Below are 21,584 nucleotides of genomic sequence, written 5' to 3'. Positions count from 1 at the left end.
TTTGAACACTGGGTAAAATAATATGTTAATTGTGTAGATACTCCGTTAAGATAACCAATGGTCCAAACCTCGAGTCTCTCTTAATCCGTTCAAAATGTATCTGAGTTTTTACCCTTGTAGGATGGCCAAAATTAGAGTGACTAAATCAATGGAGGCCAGGGGAAAAAAGTGCTCATAAATCAGGAAAACAACATCTCGTCAGCTAGGCTGGATGCTGTGTGAAAATGAAGAATACCGGACAGGCTTACCAATGAACTCCTCATCTTTCTTCTCAAATCTTGAGGACATAAAACAATTTAGAGGTAAGATGGGTATCAATGGATATCAATTTTGAGACATGACATGTTGTCATATTTTAGTATACAATGTTCATATTAATGCAAGGTTCCTGTTCTTTTTCAAAGATTTCTCACAAAAACAAGTGTATCTCTGTGAAATGTCACCGGAGTACTGAGCCTAACGAAATATTTTTTATTTTCAAAACCTTTAACGTTTAATTCAGCTTGCTATTTGCGACCCGTGGAAACAACTTGGGAGACGACCACCACAAAATGTGAAACGTTTTCGGCGATAACGCTGCACTGCTCTGTCAACAGAGTTCGCTGCTTATTATGGGATGTATTAGGGTACGACATCTGACTTTTAGGATATAATGTTAATGGTATGGTAGAGAAAGACCCCGCTGAATGATTCAGAACATGAAGAACCATATTTGTCTTGGTAAAATGTACTTTATAACATAAAGAAGTGAAATATCAACACCAAAGTGACACTCTACAGTGTGTGTTGCTTTCTGGAGGGTTCCACCTGCTACAGGCAAAACACAGCCGGGAGTTCCTATCCAGGTGGGGGGTAGGAAAACAAGCAAGCACACACAAACAAACGGGACCATGTAAAAATAACCAAAAACACACAGGTGCCTGCAGCACACACCACCATAGCCAACCCCCTATTCTACTCCCTCCATAGCCAATTGAGCACACACATGCAGGGGCAGGCAGGCAGGCAGGCAGGCAGGCAGACAGACAGGCAGACAGGCAGACAGACAGTAGCAAGGCTGCTGGCGACATCTGCTCCACAGGGGCTGGAGGGAGAGTGAAGTGTGTGTGTGTGTGTCTCGGGGCGCTGGGGGTTAGAAATAACCATGATTTCAAATGAGTTCCAAATGATTCTGAAATGTTTAAGACCACTAGAGATTTGCAAGGGGCCTCTGCTGCTTCTAATATGAGTTAGTTAGAGCCTTTGATGGTCTTCTACACTACAGTGTGCGTCCCAAATAGCACCCTATTCCCTATACAGTGCGCTACTTTTGACAAAACACTATATAGGGAATAGGGTGCCATTTGGGACGTAACTCTGTTTAGTCTGGATAAGGGAATTCTTTCTGGTTTCCCTTTTACTGCTTTAAGCCAATGCGTGTGCGTGTGCGCGTGCGTGCGTGCGTATGAGCGTGTGTATGAGCGTGTGGGTACATACGTGCTTGTGTGTTTGTGCGAGCAAGAGACTGTGTTTTGAAGGCACATCTGGTGGCAGGCCTGTTAGTGTAGAGAGGCAGAGGGGTCAACAGGAGCACTTGGTTGGTTGCCAGTCCACTGCTGTGGCCTGCCAGGAGGAGAGAGGACAGTGTAGTAAGACACACACACACACACACAAACAGCCAGAGTAGATACATAACATGGGTCTCGTCTCTGTTATAATGGAACCTTTCCACGGGGATGCTGGCACATGTTGACTCCAATGCTTCCCTCAGTTGAGTCAAGTTGGCTGGATGTCCTGTGGGTGGTGGACCATTGATACACACATGAAACTGTTGAGAGTGAAAAACCCAGCAGCGTTTCAGTTCTTGACACACTCAAACCGGCGCGCCTGGCACCTAATACTATACCCCGTCACAGTAACCGCTGGTGTCAGACGTCACAGTAACCGCTGGTGTCAGACATCACAGTAACCGCTGGTGTCAGACGTCACAGTAACCGCTGGTGTCAGACGTCGCAGTAACCGCTGGTGTCAGACGTCACAGTAACCGCTGGTGTCAGACGTCAAAGTAACCGCTGGTGTCAAACGTCACAGTAACCGCTGGTGTCAAACGTCGCAGTAACCGCTGGTGTCAGACGTCAAAGTAACCGCTGGTGTCAGACGTCACAGTAACTGCTGGTGTCAGATGTCACAGTAACCGCTGGTGTCAGACGTCACAGTAACCGTTGGTGTCAGACGTCACAGTAACCGCTGGTGTCAGACGTCACAGTAACCACTGGTGTCAGACGTCACAGTAACCGTTGGTGTCAGACAACACAGTAACCGTTGGTGTCAGACATCACAGTAACCGTTGGTGTCAGACGTCACAGTAACCGCTGGTGTCAGACGTCACAGTAACCGTTGGTGTCAGACGTCACAGTAACCGTTGGTGTCAGACGTCACAGTAACCGCTGGTGTCAGACGTCACAGTAACCGTTGGTGTCAGACGTCACAGTAACCGTTGGTGTCAGACGTCACAGTAACCGCTGGTGTCAGACGTCACAGTAACCGTGTCAGCGGTGGGATCAGGTATGGTTCTCCACCTCTCTTCCATGGCTCCAATTAGTCTGACAGCTACAATACACCCGCCCTAGGCCTCTAACCCCCTTGCCTCCTAGCCCCCTAGCCACATAGCCTCCTAGCCCCCAAGCCTCCTATCCCCCTAGCCTCCTAGCCCCCAAGCCTCCTATCCCCCTAGCCTCCTATCCCCCAAGCCTCCTATCCCCCAAGCCTCCTATCCCCCTAGTCTCCTATCCCCCTAGCCTCCTAGCCCCCTAGCCTCCTATCCCCCTAGTTTCCTATCCCCCTAGCCTCCTAGCCCCCAAGCCTCCTATCCCCCAAGTCTCCTATCCCCCAAGCCTCCTATCCCCCTAGTCTCCTATCCCCCTAGCCTCCTAGCCCCCTAGCCTCCTAACCCCCTTGCCTTATAGCCCCCAAGCCTCCTAACCCCCTAGCTACATAGCCTCCTAGCCCCCAAGCCTCCTAGCCCCCAAGCCTCCTATCCTCCTAGGCTCCTATCCCCCTAGCCTCCTAGCCCCCTAGCATCCTAGCCCCCTAGCCTCCTAGCCTTGGTTTTAAATGAAACTCACACACACACAATACCCATGTGTGGTTAACTAAAAATGAAATATGTCTGTTAAAGACATAAATGGTTCACACATATTAGTCACTCCCTTACTCCCACCTGCTGCAGACTTAACTCTTTCACACCGTTTTGTTTACACGCCCCCACACTGCACTCTCTCTCCATAGACTTTCACACATACCCAGCTGGAACTGGAAGAATTGTGGTTGAATGGGATTTGAAGGATTTTAATGTGAGGACCACAGAAATAGACCACAAAGTTTAGGAACAAATATTGTCTGTTAGGATTCTAGGATTAATATGAAAATGACTAAAAATAGTATGAAAAGGTCCAGGGTCTTAATGTTAAAGTGAATGTGAGTGTTTGTGGTAATCGGTGAGTGTTTGTGGTAATCGGTGAGTGTTTGTGGTAATCGGTGAGTGTGTAAGTGTTTGTGGTAATCAGTGAGTGTTTGTGGTAATCGGTGAGTGTTTGTGGTAATCGGTGAGTGTGTGGGGTAATCGGTGAATGTGTGCGCGTGTGTGGTAATCGGGGAGTGTTTGTGGTAATCGGTGATTGTGTGAGTGTTTGTGGTAATCGGTGAGTGTTTGTGGTAATTGGTGAGTGTGTGAGTGTTTTTGGTAATCGGTGAGTGTTTGTGGTAATTGGTGAGTATGTGAGTGTTTGTGGTAATCGGTGAGTGTTTGTGGTAATTGGTGAGGGTGTGAGTGTTTGTGGTAATCTGTGAGTGTGTGTGGTAATCGGTGAGTATGTGAGTGTTTGTGGTAATCGGTGAGTGTTTGTGGTAATTGGTGAGGGTGTGAGTGTTTGTGGTAATCGGTGTGAGTGTTTGTGGTAATCGGTGAGTGTGTTTGGTAATCTGTGAGTGTTTGCGGTAATCGGTGAGTGTTTGCGGTAATCGGTGAGTGTTTGTGGTAATCGGTGAGTGTTTTTGGTTATCGGTGAGTGTTTGTGGTAATCGGTGAGTGTTTGTGGTAATCGGTGAATGTGTGAGTGTTTGTGGTAATCGGTGAGTGTTTGTGGTAATCGGTGAGTGTTTGTGGTAATCGGTGAGTGTGTGAGTGTGTGTGGTAATCGGTGAGTGTGTGAGTGTTTGTGGTAATCGGTGAGTGTGTATGTGAGTGAGTGTGAGATGAAGATAATGAACCATGTTTACCATCTTATGACATGTCCATCTCAGACATTCCTAGAAAGGAAAAGAAACGAACCAAAAAATACTGCTACATTTTCACAGGTTCCACTCTGACATCACTCACTCTCTCCTTCCTTCACTCACATTCTCCCACGCTTTTCTCGCCTCTCTCCCTCCCTCCCTCCCTCCCTTCATCCCTCCCCCTCTCCATTCCGTCTGCTCGTCTTTCTCACTGAGCAGCTGCAGGCTCTATACTGTAGTTTATATACAGTGTTTCTATTTTGAAAGGAGGTTCATATAGCTGTAGGCTGTGGAGCTTTGGAAAGAGGAGAATATTCAGCCAATCTTGGAAGACAATGGATGTAGATTTGTAAATGCTTGTAGATTTAATTACTGCCTTGATTCAACCCTACATCAACCCTTCCCCCACCCTGACCACCCCGAAGCCACAACTTCAAACCTCCTTTTTTGAGGGCACTGTTTATACAGAGAATTCTGCAAGTTCTGAGCCTCGCCAGCCTGGGATTGGTTAGGAGAACGGCCATTATCCAACAGGACTCAAAACAATGCACTCTCATCAACCAATCAAAGTGCTTTAAACCCAATCAATCAAAGAATAACAATTTTCTAATCATGAATTTCCTTTCACATTTTTTTATTTAAGTGTAGCAGCCAGTCCAAAGCATTGTACATTAAACCCAACTCCTCTTCTCCCACATTTTGAAATTATTTTTATATTGATCCCATTTATTTGTTGTTGCCAGGACTGTCCTCGCCTGGTTCTCTTAAGAAGCCGGGGAAGTTTGATTTCAACGCCCTGTCGCCCCAGACGAGGTCTCCCCGCATGACGTTCACACACCACCCGCTGCCCGTGCTGGCAGGAGTGAGACCAGGTGAGCCCCAGACCCAACCCCTAAAGTCCCTCACCACCCTTATAGAGAAAGAGAGGGAGGGAGAGAGAGAGAGAGAGAGAGACGGTTGATAGATGGCGTTCACACACAACACGATGGCAGGGGTGAGTCCAGGTGAGACCAAGACCTGCCCCCAGACCCCACCCCCTTATAGATACACAGATCTCCAGACCCCACCCCCTTATAGATACACAGATCTCCAGACCCCACCCCCTTATAGATACACAGATCTCCAGACCCCACCCCCTTATAGATACACAGATCTCTAGACCCCACCCCCTTATAGATACACAGATCTCCAGACCCCACCCACTTATAGATACACAGATCTCCAGACCCCACCCCCTTATAGATACACAGATCTCCAGACCCCACCCCCTTATAGATGCACAGATCTCCAGACCCCACCCCCTTATAGATACACAGATCTCTAGACCCCACCCCCTTATAGATACACAGATCTCTAGACCCCACCCCCTTATAGATACACAGATCTCTAGACCCCACCCCTAATACTATAGTCACTGAGAAAGAAAGAGAGAGAGATGGGAGAGAATCTTATTGACCCCAATTGCAGAGACCACTATCACCAAGACAACCTAGCAGCAGTAGTAGAATTGAACCCACTTTGATCTGAGAACTAGCGATAAGATCCAGAGATCTCTTGACATTTATTATCATGGCCTGCAACAGTTCAGCTCTATCTCTCTCTCTCTCATCACTGTTTTCCACACTGTCTCACTCTCTCTCGCTTTCTTTATTTTGTGTGTCTTCATGCCACAGTCATTCCATGCCCATGTGATCGAGCCAGTTCTGTTTCAAACAGGGAAAACACACATAAGTGTAACGAGCGTACACACACACACACACACACTAGTTGTTTCAAACGGCCCGCCCCCTCGCCTTATAGAAGAACGTTGTGAGGATAACAAAATGGTCTCCAGGCCTCCGGTCTGAGAATTCCTCTTCTCCCTCTGAGATACGAGCCTGCCAGCTACTGTAGTCCCTGTTGAGTTTCACTATCCAAAGGAATAAATACATCCCCCACTCCCTCTTTCTGTCTCTCTCTTTTCCTCCATCCCTCTCTCGTCTCTGTCTCTTCTCTCTCTCTTCTCTGAGGATTGGCCTGGTCCACAGCCAAAGCAGCCCTGTCATGTAAAGGTCATTTGGACTCTTACAGCACTCCCCTTCACGTTTCACTAGAATAGCTTAAGAATTGTAAATTTAGATTAGTATACATTTGATATAGATGTTATAGTATTCATGTTCATTTCCTAATATAACAACAGTGAGGGATTGGTTTAAGTATATAGAGCTTGTCCAAGTGCTAGAAGAGCTGTACATTCTATTATTCTATTGACTTTCTGTTACTTGTGTTACGTGAAGATGTGTCAGACCAGCTTCAGGTATATCTGATTCACAGCTGACCCCTTCTCCCAGTTAGAATGTGTGTACAAACTGCTAAGAAGTTAGTCTGTAATAGAGTTGTAGTGTGAGACTGGGACAGTGTTTAGGCTCCATAGGAGGAGGGGAAGAGGAGGGGGGCTGCTAAGATGGCCGCCATCCAAATAGAAAGTCCCTCAGAGGCCACGCTGCTATAAAGAGACCAATGAAAGGGAGGGAGAGAGGGATAAAGAGTGAGGGAGAGAGGGCGAGAGAGGGATAGAGAGAGACTGGAAAAGGGGTGAGGGAGAAAACGGAAGAGGGATAGACTGAGGGAAAAGAGTGAGGGAGAGAGGTCGAGAGAGGGATAGAGAGAGACTGGAGAAGGGGTGAGGGAGAAAGGGAGAGAGGGATAGACTGATGGAAAGGTGTGAGGGACAGAGTTTGGCTTGACATCAGTAGCTGGGATGGAGCTATAGGCATAGACGTTGTCTGGTTTAGTTTATTTCCTGTTGGCAGGGCGTGGATGCCAGGTGTGACTGTTGTCTGTTTATTCTGGTAGTCAGTCTGGTCTAGTGAGCCCACTTTCACACACACACACACACACACACACACACACACACACACACACACACACACACACACACACACACACACACACACACACACACACACACACACACACACACACACACACACACACCTCCATACACCTCCATACACTGGAGAGATAGAGGGTGACAGACAGACACATTCACAGATGCAAGTCCCCTTGCAGTCTACCAACCAGCTTGCCTGTTTCCAGTGCCAAATCGCCAAGGCCACAGAATCTCAGAAGACACCGTCACACACACACACTGTCACTCCCTGACCATAGAGAGCCCTTGGTTCTCTATGGTGTTCTAGTTCAATATTTCTATGTTGGTGTTTTGTATGGTTCCCAATTAGAGGCAGCTGGTAATCGTTGCCTCTAATTGGGGATCATATTTAGGTAGCCATTTTTCCCACCTGTGTTTGTGGGATATTGTTTGGTTTTGTGCTTGTTGCACCACATAGTCACGTTTTGTTGCTTGTTATTGTTTTGGTTGAAGAAGTTTCACTTTAAATAAATATGTGGAACTCAACACACGCTGCACCTTGGTCCGTCTCTTACAACAACCGTGACACACACACAATGACTAATGTCTATAAGGGATTTAGCGGTGGGATTTAACTCTCCCAGGCTTCATATTACTGGGCCGAACCACACAGCAATGATAGGCTATGATTGATTACACATCCCCAACAAGCATTACCAACAGGAAAGTGTGTGTGTGTGTGTGTGGTGTGTGTGTGTGTGTGTGTGTGTGTGTGTGTGTGTGTGTGTGTGTGTGTGTGTGTGTGTGTGTGTGTGTGTGTGTGTGTGTGTGTGTGTTCAAGCTGTGCTTACTGTAGATAGACAGAGAATACAGAAGAGATGTTTTGTATGAACAGGACCAGATGTTGCAGCCTTGGATGATTCTGTTAATTTAGATACACAAGTAGCATTAGACTCCCTGTAGTACAAACCACAGGGGGAAATAATGTGACGTCCACTCTCTAACTCTCTCTAATCACCACACTGATAAACACACTAATAAATCACATGCATTTACATCTATAGTAAACCCCTGGAGAAAATAATGTGACGTCCACTCTCTAACTCTCGCTAATCACCACACTGATAAACCAATCTGGCAGCAGATGAATTAACAGATTTATTCAACCCAGTAGGGATTCAGTCAAGTGTGTTGGATTACATCAATTACTCTATTCAGTCTGGTGTGTTGGATTACATCAGTTATTCTCTTCAGTCAAGTGTGTTGGATTACATCAATTACTCTATTCAGTCTAGTGTGTTGGATTACACCAATTATTCTCTTCAGTCTAATGTGTTGGATTACATCAATTATTCTCTTCAATCTAGTGTGTTGGATTACATCAATTATTCTCTTCAGTCAAGTGTGTTGGATTACATCAATTACTCTATTCAGTCTAGTGTGTTGGATTACATCAATTATTCTCTTCAGTCAAGTGTGTTGGATTACATCAATTACTCTATTCAGTCTAGTGTGTTGGATTACACCAATTATTCTCTTCAGTCTAATGTGTTGGATTACATCAGTTATTCTCTTCAATCTAGTGTGTTGGATTACATCAATTACTCTATTCAGTCTAATGTGTTGGATTACATCAGTTATTCTCTTCAGTCAAGTGTGTTGGATTACATCAATTATTCTATTCAGTCTAGTGTGTTGGATTACATCAATTATTCTCTTCAGTCTAGTGTGTTGGATTACATCAATTACTCTATTCAGTCTAATGTGTTGGATTACATCAGTTATTCTCTTCAATCTAGTGTGTTGGATTACATCAGTTATTCTCTTCAATCTAGTGTGTTGGATTACATCAGTTATTCTCTTCAATCAAGTGTGTTGGATTACATCAGTTATTCTCTTCAGTCTAGTGTGTTGGATTACATCAATTATTCTCTTCAATCTAGTGTGTTGGATTACATCAGTTATTCTCTTCAGTCTAGTGTGTTGGATTACGTCAATTATTCTCTTCAGTCTAATGTGTTGGATTACATCAGTTATTCTCTTCAATCTAGTGTGTTGGATTACATCAATTACTCCATTCAGTCTAGTGTGACGGATTACATAAATTATTCTCTTCAATCTAGTGTGTTGGATTACATCAGTTATTCTCTTCAGTCTAATGTGTTGGATTACATCAGTTACTCTATTCAGTCTAATGTGTTGGATTACATCAATTACTCTATTCAGTCTAGTGTGTTGGATTACATCAATTATTCTCTTCAGTCTAGTGTGTTGGATTACATGAGTTACTCTATTCAGTCTAATGTGTTGGATTACATCAGTTACTCTATTCAGTCTAAAGTGTTGGATTACATCAGTTACTCTATTCAGTCTAGTTTGTGTCACTTTTGTGTTTCTTGTCTTTTCTAAATGTGTTATATGAATTGTGTCTGGAGTGGGATTACATGGACCCAACTAACTCTCCTCCCTCTGCCTACCTCTCCTTCTGTCCCTTCTCATGCTCTCACTCTTCCCCCTCTCCTCCCCCTCTCTCTCAGGGAGTCCCCGTGCCTCAGCGTCAGCTCTCCACTTCCCCTCCTCCTCCATCATCCAGCAGTCCAGTCCCTACTTCACTCACCCCACCATCCGCTACCACCACCACCAGGACCCGCTCAAGGAGTTTGTCCAGTTCGTCTGCGCCGACGGCTCGGGGCAGTCCGGGGGACAGGTGAGAGGTCAGGGAGGGTTGGAGGACGGGGTGGAGGGGACATGGGACACACACAGACTGTTAGGGTTTCACTTCACACAAACGGACTAAGACCCTTGCACTTCCACACAATCCGCTGTATTGGATTGCCCCCCTATAGAAAAACGGTGGAATATTCAGCCATTTTATTTTGCTGCTCTGCTGGGATTCTACCACTAGACCAGGACACAAACCCTTCTTATTGTCCACAATCTCAGATCCAAGATGTATATTTTTCCCTCCCTTTTTAAGTTCTGTATGTCCCAGTCTAACTCCTACATTCTGTCTGTCTTCCTGCTTTAGTGTCCTCCAGTATTTATTTCCATTGCCGTCATGGTTTCTGTGTGTTTGTGTGAGACTGACTGGTGGCTAGCTGGTGCTTCCATCAGCCGTATGTGTGTGTGTCCCTGTCCTGGGTGGTGTGTGTGCTGAGTGCTCACCCTGTCCTGGGTGGTGTGTGTGCTGAGTGCTCACCCTGCCCTGGGTGGTGTGTGTGCTGAGTGCTCACCCTGTCCTGGGTGGTGTGTGTGCTGAGTGCTCACCCTGTCCTGGGTGGTGTGTGTGCTGAGTGCTCACCCTGTCCTGGGTGGTGTGTGTGCTGAGTGCTCACCCTGTCCTGGGTGGTGTGTGTGCTGAGTGCTCACCCTGTCCTGTGTGGTGTCTGCCGTCTCTGCAGCCTAACGGAGGTGGTCACAGCCAGAGCAAAATGCCAGGCTCCTTCCTGCTGCCCCCGCCGCCCCCAGTGGCGCGCCCCGTGCCCCTCCCCATGCCCGATTCTAAACCAATCAACACGCCCCCCGACGGCGGCGGACTCAGCTCGCCCGCATCTCCGTGTAAGTGACCCCCCCGCTCTCGCCCCCACCTCCAACCACTTCGCCCCTCAGACCCCCTGAGATATCTAGAGATATCAAATCCTAAATCAAAATGAGTACATGTAGGTTAACTCTAGGTAGAGAAACCCCACTCCCCAACCAAGGGTAGTTGGTTAGAGTCCCAAACCCAGTCACCACCTCCTCACTCCTGACCAGAGGAGGCTGGTGGGAGGAGTTAAAGGAATGGAGTAAATGAACAGAGCCAAAACACCGTTGAATCCATCCTTCCATCCTCCTCCAACCAGCCTCCTCTGATCCTGAGCGCCCTGCAGTCCTCACTGTTCCCTCCCTGGAGCAGTACTCCATCCACTTCTGTAGAGCAGACTGCCACGCCTATGCCAGAGATCCCTATCAATCAATCTCTCTCTCTCTCTCTTTTCCTCTCTCTCTCTCTCTCGCTGTGTTTCCTGCTAGCACAACAGGAGGCAGTGTAGCTAGGTTTTCTTCCTTCTTCATGTTGAAGTGTTTGTAATAGTAGGGGGGACCAGTGCCCTGTATTCTGTCCTATAGACTACGTCCTAGTGTCTGGCTAACTGCTATCCTTTAATCAACCCAGACTATGCATGGTCTGTCTATGACAACAGAAGACTAAATTGACCCCTCTCTCATTTCTTGTTTTTCTTTGCTTAATTTGATATTCTCATTTATTTCCTTTCTTTTTTCCTTTCGTTCTTGTTTTTCTTTGTTAAGGGAACAAAATTAGGGCAGTTGGCGTGGACTCCATAAAACATCACGATGCCCCACTTTACCCATGATGCCCCACTTTACCCACAATTCCCTTGCTTCCTTCCTTCCACATTAAATCTCACAACAATAAAAAAAAAATTGAGAACAAAATAAAAACAACTTGAAAATCACATACATAAACAATAAATATCAATCATTATTAAACATATACCGCTAGGCCTAATTAGCGAAATGGGGGGAGAAAGGAGTGTCGCTCGTGGGGGTGTGCGTGCTTTTACCTCCGTTGGCTGGCTGGTTTGGTTCCTCTAGGCAGGCAGGGCGAGGTGCGTTGAGAGAGTCGGGCCGCGGGAGAGGCACACCGAGAGAGAGGGGGCACTGGACGGAGCTGCTTTGGTCACTTCCTGTTATTTTTCTTCTTCGTCTCTTTCGTCGTCCTGTCCTTCCTACTTTCCCACCCCACTTTTATCGTTTATCGCCTATCTGTATCACTTTATTTATATAATATACTTTTATATAAATAAATCTACACCTCTTCTCTCCCTCCTCCTCCTCCTTGTCTTTATTTCTCTTATTAATTTTGTTCCCAGTTTTCACCACACACACACACACTCATGAATTCCCACAAACTCCTCCAACCTCCCCCCTCACTCCCCACTCACTCGGTCAGAATGGCAGTGTCATTCAGCTGCCTATCATTGGAGTCCAGTAAGCACAACAACTGCCCTAATCTGGTCCCCTTCTCTGGTCTTGAGTACCTTCACCAGAGTAACAGGAGCTCCTTATCAACAGAATGGAGCATTGGCCAGTACACAAATTATGATTATTTCCTATTGGTTCCCCCCTATAGAGCTTATTCCCTATTGGTTCCACCCATAGAGCTTATTTCCTATTGGTTCCCCCCATAGAGCTTATTTCCTATTGGTTCCACACATAGAGCTTATTTCCTATTGGTTCCCCCCTATAGAGCTTATTTCCTATTGGTTCCCCCCTATAGAGCTTATTTCCTATTCGTTCCCCCCCTATAGAGCTTATTTCCTATTGGTTCCCCCTATAGATCCAGATCCAGACACAGGGCCCTGGGCTGCAAGGTGTGTCTAGGACTAACAGGAGGAGGAGGCTCAGCCCAGTTTACTTCACTTCCCCACAGTAACTAACCCTCATAAAGAGCTCCCATCTATCCCTGTCTGACCCTCATAAAGAGCTCCCATCTATCCCTGTCTGACCCTCATAAAGAGCTCCCATCTATCCCTGTCTGACCCTCATAAAGGGCTTCCATTTTTCCCAGTCTGTCTATCTAGGAGACTTTGGGACTACAGTTTATATGCAGTATTATCAGTGATCTAAATAGTCTTATTAATTCTAGCTCTTTCTAAACATCATTTCCCAGAATCCAGTAATAACACAGTAACATGCACATATTGTACAATTGTGTGTGTGCGCACATGCATGTGGCTATGCTTGTCTCTGTCTGTCTGTGTGTGTGTGTGGGTTTGAATAATGTGTGGGTTTGAATATGTGTGGGTTTGAATATATATGTGTGTGTGTGTGTGTGTGTGTGTGTGTGTGTGTGTGTGTGTGTGTGTGTGTGTGTGTGTGTGTGTGTGTGTGTGTGTGTGTGTGTGTGTGTGTGTGTGTGTGTGTGTGTGTGTGTGTGTGTGTGTGTGGGAATGTATGTATGTGTGCGCATGCATGTGTGTGTGACTATGTGTTTGACTGTGCATGTGTGTGTGTGACGGTGTGTGTATCTCTCTCTCTGTAGCATACTCCACGCCAGGCTCCACAGCTCCCAACAGGTTTGTCAGCATCGGAGCACGGGACAACTTTCTGAACATCCCCCAGCAGTCTCAGGTAGCTACCACCTCTCTCCGCTTCCACACACTATCTCACATTTTCTGCCAAACAATTGTAAACACGACAAAACGCAACAATCAGACATGTTCTTTTAAATGACTTGTTTTCAGTATTGGTTTGCAGTCTTTGTGACAGTAAACTTGTGGTCTTACCCGGAGGACACACAGAAATCTGCGCATCATCAACATTAACTTCAGGGGTGTACATGTATACTGTAGATGGCTGAGGCTTTGGCGTATCAGACTCCTTCCTCAGAGTACAGTCCACTTGTGGTGTCTCCCTGGCTGTCTGTGTTGTGCCACTGGGCTGCAGTGTGTTGGGTTGTCCTCCGTTACCTACACTACTTTTCTCATTAGGGTCTAACCGCACCTGCCTGCAGACCACTCATCTATCCCTCACACACACACACATGGAAACAATCTGCATTCCTCCTATTCTGTTCTCTCACTCTCTGTGTCTTCTCTCTCTCTGTGTCTTCTCTCTCTGTGTCTTCTCTCTCTCTGTCTTCCCTCTCTCTCTCTCTCTCTCTCTCTGTGTCTTTTCTCTCTGTCTTCTCTCTTTCTCTGTCTTCTATTTCTCACTCTCTCTCTCTCTCTCTCTCTGTCTTTTCTCTCTGTGTGTCTTTTCTCTCTCTCTGGGTCTTCTCGCTCTCTCTCTGTCTTCTCTCTGGGTCTTCTTCTTTCTCCCTTCCTTTCCTCTACCTCCCCTCTCTCGCTTATCTCTTTCACCCTCCCTTCTTCCCCCACACACTCCCTCATCCACAGATGTAACCCTGGCACAGAGGGAGTCGCAATACACACACACACACACACACACACACACACACACACACACACACACACACACACACACACACACACACACACACACACACACACACACACACATACACACACACACACACACACACACACACACACACACACACACACACACACACACACACACACACACACACACACACACACACACACACACACACACACACACACACACATTCAACTGACTTACTAGTGAGGTTTGACAGCAGAGACATACACTGAGTATACAAAACATTAAGAACACCTGCTCTTTCCATGACAGACTGACCAGGTGAATCCAGGTGAAATCTACAGTATGATCTCTTATTGATGTCACTTGTTAAATCCACTTCAATCAGTGTAGATGAAGGGAGGAGACAGGTTAATGAAGGATTTTCAAGCCTTGAGACATTTGAGACATGGATTGTGTATGTGTGCCATTCAGAGGGTGAATTGGCAAGACAAAATATTGAAGTGTCTTTGAATGGGGTATGGTACTGGGTGCCTGGCACAACGATTTGTGTCATGAACTGGGGGGGTGCAACTCAGTATTAGGGTAGGTGTTCCTAATGTTTTTTACACTCAGTGTATAACTGGTCTGAGGAGCTCTCTGCTGGCTAAACACAAGTCATGCAGGGAGAGAAAGAGAGGGGGTTAAAGAGAAAGAGAGTTAGTTCAAGCTCTGTGCTCCACAGGCGAAGTCACGTCCTGACTGTCTGGTTGCCCGAGGCAACCAGACATGATGTCATAGGCAGTTTAACTTAGCCTTGAAGGGGGTTAAGGAGAAGGGGGAGTGGTCAGTCCTGCCAGGGATTACATTGGGGGAGAGAGAGAAGAGAGAGGAAGTTGGGAGAGAAAAGAGGAGGAGTTAGAAGCCCAAAAGGATCCTGGGGAAGGGAAAAGGAGGAAGGAAAGAGAGGGGAAAAGGGGGGAGAGAAACTTTCTCGCCGGGGTCCTATAAGAGTGTAACAGAATAGAGAGCAGAGCGTAGCTATAGGGCCGTCAGCAATTAGCTGCCGTTCCCTGGGTCTACTCTGGTCTGGCCTGTGGAATGTTGTCTGGAGCCTGAGCAGAGCTGCCACTTAACCAGACCTGGGTTCAAATACTATTTGAAATGTTTTCAATTGTGCCAGGCAAGCTCAATCCAGCCTAGAAACAATTTCCAATAGTATTGGAACCCAGCTCCCAGAGTCAAATGCCAACCCTATAACTCTGCACCCTCTGTGAGTCTTATCAAACTGTGAAACCTGATCCTGGGAGTAGCTGCATGGCCTACAGTAGTTGACTTCATGGTGTCATTTGAAACAGTAAAGAAAGTCTTGTGAATTATGTTACATCTAAACTTTGTACTTATTGGAGACTTTGAAGGTTGAAATACTACAACGTGAAAGTAGTACTTTTACGAACTGTCGTCTTGAAATGACTTACCTACATACTGTGTGAGGAATGATCAACTTAAGGTTCCTAGGCATCAGGGTATGATTGAGGCTCAGCTCAGTAAAGGGAAAAGTTGCTATGAAGGATGGCCCTCTAGTGGCTGGTTAATATTTTGCATGACAAACCATTTATTTACTTATAAATGTGTAACTGTTGAACTTAGTGATGTTACCACATAACAAAGATGAACCTGATGTTTCCTGTATTTTATTTCTCTTCTACAGTCTTGGTTCCTCTGACAAGGCCTCCGAATCAACCGCTAGAATTGTGTCATGAGAAAATTGGGAATGGAAAAACCACACAACACACAAAACAAACCAACACTGACTACAAACAAACTGCTGACACTAAAGTATTTTTGCTCACCAACCAACAGCACAAAAACAGAAAATAACCCCCCAGAGGAACACCCCATTTCCACGATTTGAACATTTGAACCGGAACAACCATCTCCCGATACAGAAGGCTGAAAAGAGATCGGTTGAAGTGGACAGACTCAGAACGAACGACAGAACGAGGAAGAGGAGGAAGAAAGATGAGGAAATGTCACACACAAAACATGTCAGAACGCAAACAAAAATATGCAACCTGACAACTAACTGACCAATTTCGTTTTATTGTTGTTTTTATATTTTATTTTCACAATGAAACTCCATGCAATGGCTGGGAGATCCACCCACACACAACAGTGTAAAACAAAGACCACAAAAAACATAGTTGGCAGAATTTGGTCATTTGAGCTATAGCTATAAACATTGTCACCACCCAAAAGAACCCATTCTGTAATCCTTCAGTCTCTCCTCCTGACGGTGCTTTATGTCCCTGCTCCCACTCTCATCTGTCAACCAGGTGTCCAGGGTTGCCCCGGCAACACCCACAGCCTCACACACCCACATCCGACTGACCTCACTGCCGCTTGAATTGCTCAGCCCTGAATCCCCTCCCTTCTTCTGATTGGCCAAACACTGGGACACCATCCAATGGTGTGATACCATCTGCACCAGATGGCTGGTTTTAGCTTACCCTCTTGTGAAGAGCGATAGCCAATAGCATGAGCAGAGAGCGAACCCAAAACAGACATGCAGACATAACAGACATGACATGACATGACATGACATGACATGACATGACATGACATGACATGACAGACAGACAGACAGACAGACAGACAGACAGACAGACAGACAGACAGACAGACAGACAGACAGACAGACAGACAGACAGACAGACATACAACACTATGTGCTCTTTCGTCCCCTCACCTATGCACTACTGAAACAAATAAGGGAGGAAACAGAGCGATCCAGCAGGTCGCTGAAGGCAGTGTGTGTGTGTGGGCAATGGGCTGTGGCTCTGGCATCCTGGCACTCACACATACACGCACTCACGCAGACTCAAAGCACGTACACACACACACACACACACAGATCATCGTCTCCAGAACCCACACGTCTGGCAGACACAACTATTCACTGACAATAACATATTGTCTGTGTGTCCTTCACAGTAACATAATGCATAGGATCAACATCATCATGTAATAACTAGCTTTCTTTCTGTTTGTAGACGTTTTCTTGCATTTCATTTTGTTTGTCGGATTGGTTTTGGTTTTGTCTCACTTGGATTTTTTTGCTTATGTTTGACCTTCTACCCTAAGATTTGTTTTCTTTCATCCGCTTTTTATTTTGCAGAAAAAATATCATCTTCGTTTGCAATAACAGACATCTCTGAAATCTCTCACAAACACCAGTACAGGAACATGCGACAACCCCTGCCTTGCTTCACCCTGTAACCACAGTCCATTCACAGTAGGGCCCAGAGGAACACACGCTGACACACCACCGTATCAAAATGCACACAACTAACACCGTCACCCTGATTCGAAACACAAAGGTGAGCCTTTATATATGACTTTCTCCAAACTGCCTTTGATAATGGTTTTTCATTCATTTTGACATTTGTCATTTTTAATTTGAGATACCTTGTTTTTTTTCTATTGTAAATGTGATTATTAAATTGTTATTGTAATTGTAATTTTTTTTTATCATGACACCATAATTCAAACAAAAAAAGCCAAACCTCACAAAATAACTGGACTGCCTAGCTGTTGGTTTCTTCCATATGCAGGGATAGAATTGTCTGACAGCCCAGGCACTCTGAGTTTATAGTAAAATTAGCTCTATGTACTCAAATCATGTATCACAACTATAAGAATTAATGGAAGTGCCTCTGTACTCCCCTATCATGCAATTAGTTCAAATTCAGGTTGATGTTTTTGTTCACATATATGCTAAAGCTACAAAGAATGGTGATGTTTCTTCCTATATGGAAACCATTGGCTAGAGGACAGAACCTTTGTAGAAGACCGCAAAATGTTATAAAGAGAGAGAGAGATCTTATACATATATATTTATGGTATATGCTCCTTTTTAAACTTGACTAAAATAAGCTTGTTGGCAGTTTAGTTATTTTCTGAACTCTTGAGCTAGCAGAATTCCATGATGGACAGCACCTCACTGTTACCATGACAATTCAATGAGCACCCATCCAACCTCCACAAATCTACAGTGCAACATTCAAAAATGAAACAAAAATGTCCATGATGCAAAATAGATGAAACATGTCAAAATCGACAATGGAAAAATTGAAGAAAAAAGTGTTTGTTTTTTGATGGAAAGTATTATTATTGAAAAATATGTGTCGATTGAGCCACGTGCAATGCATTGGGTAGATTCATTGTGTTTTGTCTGTTAGAGATTTTTAAGAAAGATAAGAAGAAAAGAGAAAAAAAATCTATTTGTTTCAAGTCCGATGTGCTCCTGGACTCTAAACTAACAGAGCCATATCCTAGTCTTTGTAAGTTGGGGGTAATTGTTTTTATTTTCCTTTATTGTCTCTTTTTTAATGTTTAACGTGTAATCATTTGTTTATAAAAATGTTTGGAGGGGCTGAAGGAAGAAACATTTCTTACAAAACATTTTTAAAAAATTGAACATGAAATGAAAAACCGGTGAAATGAAAAACCGGTACTTTTACACACTATAAAGTACATTCAAACTATTACAAAATGAATGATAATGAACAAAATAATGACTACCTTTAGGAAACCGCATTTATTATTCCTCTTCTCTATTTCTATTCCTTCTCCTGTTTGTAATATTGAGTGGAGGGAGGGGTTCCTATTCCTTCCTATATTCCTCTAGTAGGTTGTGAAACAAAAGGCATTTTGGTTCAACCTTTAGATAGGACGAGAGCTGTACTGTAGGCTTATCAATGCCCACAACAAATACTTCTGATTTCGCCCAGATTATTATACTCCTCTCTCCGAGTCTGAGCAAGGAAAAAAAAGAAAAATGTCAGTTTAGAATTTGTTTCATTTGAGGAGCCTGTCAGAACCATGACGTAATGATAGAAATACAGTAGGCCTATGCAAAGTGAGCTTCCCTCCACCCCTTCCTTCTCCACCCTCTCCCTCATTCCCCTGTAAATTCACCTTGACTAGTGCTTGTGCTGTAGTGTAGTTTCCCAGCAGTTAAAGGTTGTCCCTTAAAAGTGCCTTTTGTTCACAGACTCCATTTTGTAATCCAGATCGCTCCCCTTTCATTCGAAATAATTCAAGGTTGAGGTGGAAGTGCCCCTAAGTGCAGATATAGGATCAGTTTACTGTACCCCATATCCTGACCTGAACCATTAGGAAGGGATATGCAAAACTGACCTTAGATCAGTGCTTAGTGAGTAACTTAAGCCGACCTCCACCTTTCAAAAATGATCCCCCTCCATTGTATCAACCTTCCCATAAATCCTTTCCCTTTTCAAAATCCGTATATATATAGTACAAAAGGAAACTGGTGTGAATTAGTTCTTTACTTTTTATTGATAAATGATGACAAAAAAATACTGAAAAGGAAAAAAAACTTGTTCTCGTTCCCCCTTGCTCTCTGGCTTTTTTCTTCTTCCCTCCGTCTCCTCCTCTCCTCTCCTCTGTCTATCTGTTCTCTCGTAGACACTGGAGTAGTCTGTAACTGTGTCCTCTCTCTCCTTCCCCCCTCCCTCCCTTCCTTCCTTCTGTTAATGGAAGGGGTTGTTGAAAAAAAAATGGCCGAAACTTTTTGTCTTGAGCAGAATGCAGTTAGCTTACGTTATTCTTGTCTGTATTGCCTCTTCTTCACATTGTATACCATTACCCATCCTCTTCAGCTTCTCCATTCAAACAGCTAATGTAAGTGAACAAATTACACCAATGGGCTTTTGGGGGTGCGCCTGCCCAGTGTAGGGTAGGACTGGGTGTTAGGGGTTATGGGGGTAAAGGTCTTAGGGGGTCAATAATGTTGGGGTAAAGGAGAAATTATAGGGGTACCTTTTGGGTGTTGGGGAGGGGGGGCTGCTGTTCTGCTGTGACAAGTTAAGAGTTTATTTTTATTTATTTTGTTTTATTTTATTCCTTTATTTTATTTTAGACTTAATTTGGATTTTTGCTTTCATAGTTCCTATCTATCAGGGTATGCCGTCATTGAAACTCTAAGAGAGTCTTGGACTGTAAATGAAATGCTACAAGCACCTTATAACTACTGGCTGAGAAAAGGGGGTTTGCAATACTACCAGCACACACACACACCTAGTCATGTATCAAATACTCTAAACTCTTGTATTATTATTGTGAGGTTTTATCTAGTGAAGCCAGCAGCAGTATTAGCCATTGGCAAAACACAGACCACAACCCACCATATAGAGCCAGCATGAACCAGGCTTGAGGCATACTCTCAAGTGAAGCGTAGAGATATCAGTTTGAATGCCAGGCTCTAAAAACTCTGTTCCGTTTTGAGATTTGGTTTTGTTTTGTTGTTTTTGTTTTGTTTAGTGGTGTCTAGACAGTACGCCCTTTGACCCCCGACCCTACGCCCTCAGAGCAGAAGAGCCCCACTCATGCCTGTAGCTCTGTCTGAAATGGCACCCTATTCCCTACATAGTGCACTACTTTTTCACTATTCCCATAGGGTCCTGTTCAAAAGTAGTGCACTATGTAGGGAATAGGGTGCCATTTTAAATGCATCCCATGTCTTTGTGTATAAGAAACACCCCCAGAGCTCTATAGGTGAAATGCATGTGTTAATTACAGTTTCTTTTCCATAAGAAGAAAAACACAGTTTGAGCAGAGCAGCACCTTGATTGAATAAAAGGATGTTCTTGACTGTAGCATCTTGACTGTGTTGTGTCTTTATTTATGATCATGACTGAGAATGGAAATGATGATAGTGAAACCTCATACCTACATGACAAGTTCAGGTAGTTTGATGTGGAAAGGTAGCCATACAGTGAAGGATGTTCTTGACTGTTGGATCTGTGTTGTCTTCATTATGATGACTGGAAATTAAAATGATGAAGGGATATAACTATTGTTAGTCTTATTAGCAGTGGGGGGAAAAGTACCCAATTTTCATACTTGAGTAAAAGTAAAGATACCTTAGTAGAAAATGACTCAAGTAAAAGCCACCCAGTAAAGTAAAAGTCTAAAAGTATTTGGTCTTAAATGTACTTAAGTATCAAAAGTATACTGAACAAAAATATAAATGCAACAAGTGTTAGTCCCATGTTTCATTAACTGAACTGAAATATCCCAGAAATGTTCCATATACACAAAAATCTTTTCTCTCAAATTATGTACACAAATTTGATTACATTGCTGTTAGTGAGCATTTATCCTTTTCCAACATAATCTATCCACCTGACAGCTGTGGCATTTCAAGAAGCTGATTAAACAGCATGATCATTACGCAGGTGCACCTTGTGCTGGGGACATTAAAAGGCCAATCTAAAAATGTGGGAGGGAGTGTGCAATTGTCATGCTGACTGCAGGAAGATCTACCAGGCCTGATGCTATTCTCCAGTCATGTGAAATCCATAGATTAGAGCCTAATGAATTTATTTCAAATTGAGTGAGTTCCTTCTATGAACTGTAACTCAGTAAAAATCTTTCAAATGTTTTGTTCAGTATAAATGTTATTGCAAAAATATACTTAAGTATCAAAAGTAAAAGTTTAAATCCTTTCACATTCTTTATATTAAGCAAACCAGACGGCATGATTTTCTTTTGTTTTATGGATAACCAG

General features: G+C 44.3%; 1 protein-coding gene across 20 annotated transcripts in view; it reads left to right on the top strand.

Moving 5' to 3' along the window:
• The window catches only part of LOC106590752 (nuclear factor 1 X-type), a 154,624-nt gene extending 133,954 nt beyond the window's left edge, over positions 1–20,670 (top strand). For 10 of the 20 annotated variants that reach the window (XM_045691082.2, XM_045691075.2, XM_045691079.2 and 7 more), the window contains 5 exons: positions 4,998–5,126; positions 9,643–9,812; positions 10,507–10,663; positions 13,149–13,237; positions 15,702–20,670. In XM_045691082.2, the coding sequence (XP_045547038.1) occupies positions 4,998–5,126; positions 9,643–9,812; positions 10,507–10,663; positions 13,149–13,237; positions 15,702–15,716 (560 nt within the window). In that variant the 3' untranslated portion in view covers positions 15,717–20,670. Of the gene's footprint in view, positions 1–4,997; positions 5,127–9,642; positions 9,820–10,506; positions 10,664–11,392; positions 11,490–13,148; positions 13,238–15,701 lie in introns of those variants that run through there. The other 10 variants (XM_082958757.1, XM_045691085.2, XM_045691086.2 and 7 more) reach the window with 5 other exon arrangements.
• The last annotated feature ends 914 nt before the right edge of the window (positions 20,671–21,584 follow it).

The sequence above is a fragment of the Salmo salar genome, chromosome 12 (assembly GCF_965601325.2).
Source record: "Salmo salar chromosome 12, fSalSal1, whole genome shotgun sequence".
Lineage (NCBI taxonomy): Eukaryota > Metazoa > Chordata > Actinopteri > Salmoniformes > Salmonidae > Salmo > Salmo salar.
This window is presented reverse-complemented; position numbering and strand designations above follow the sequence as displayed.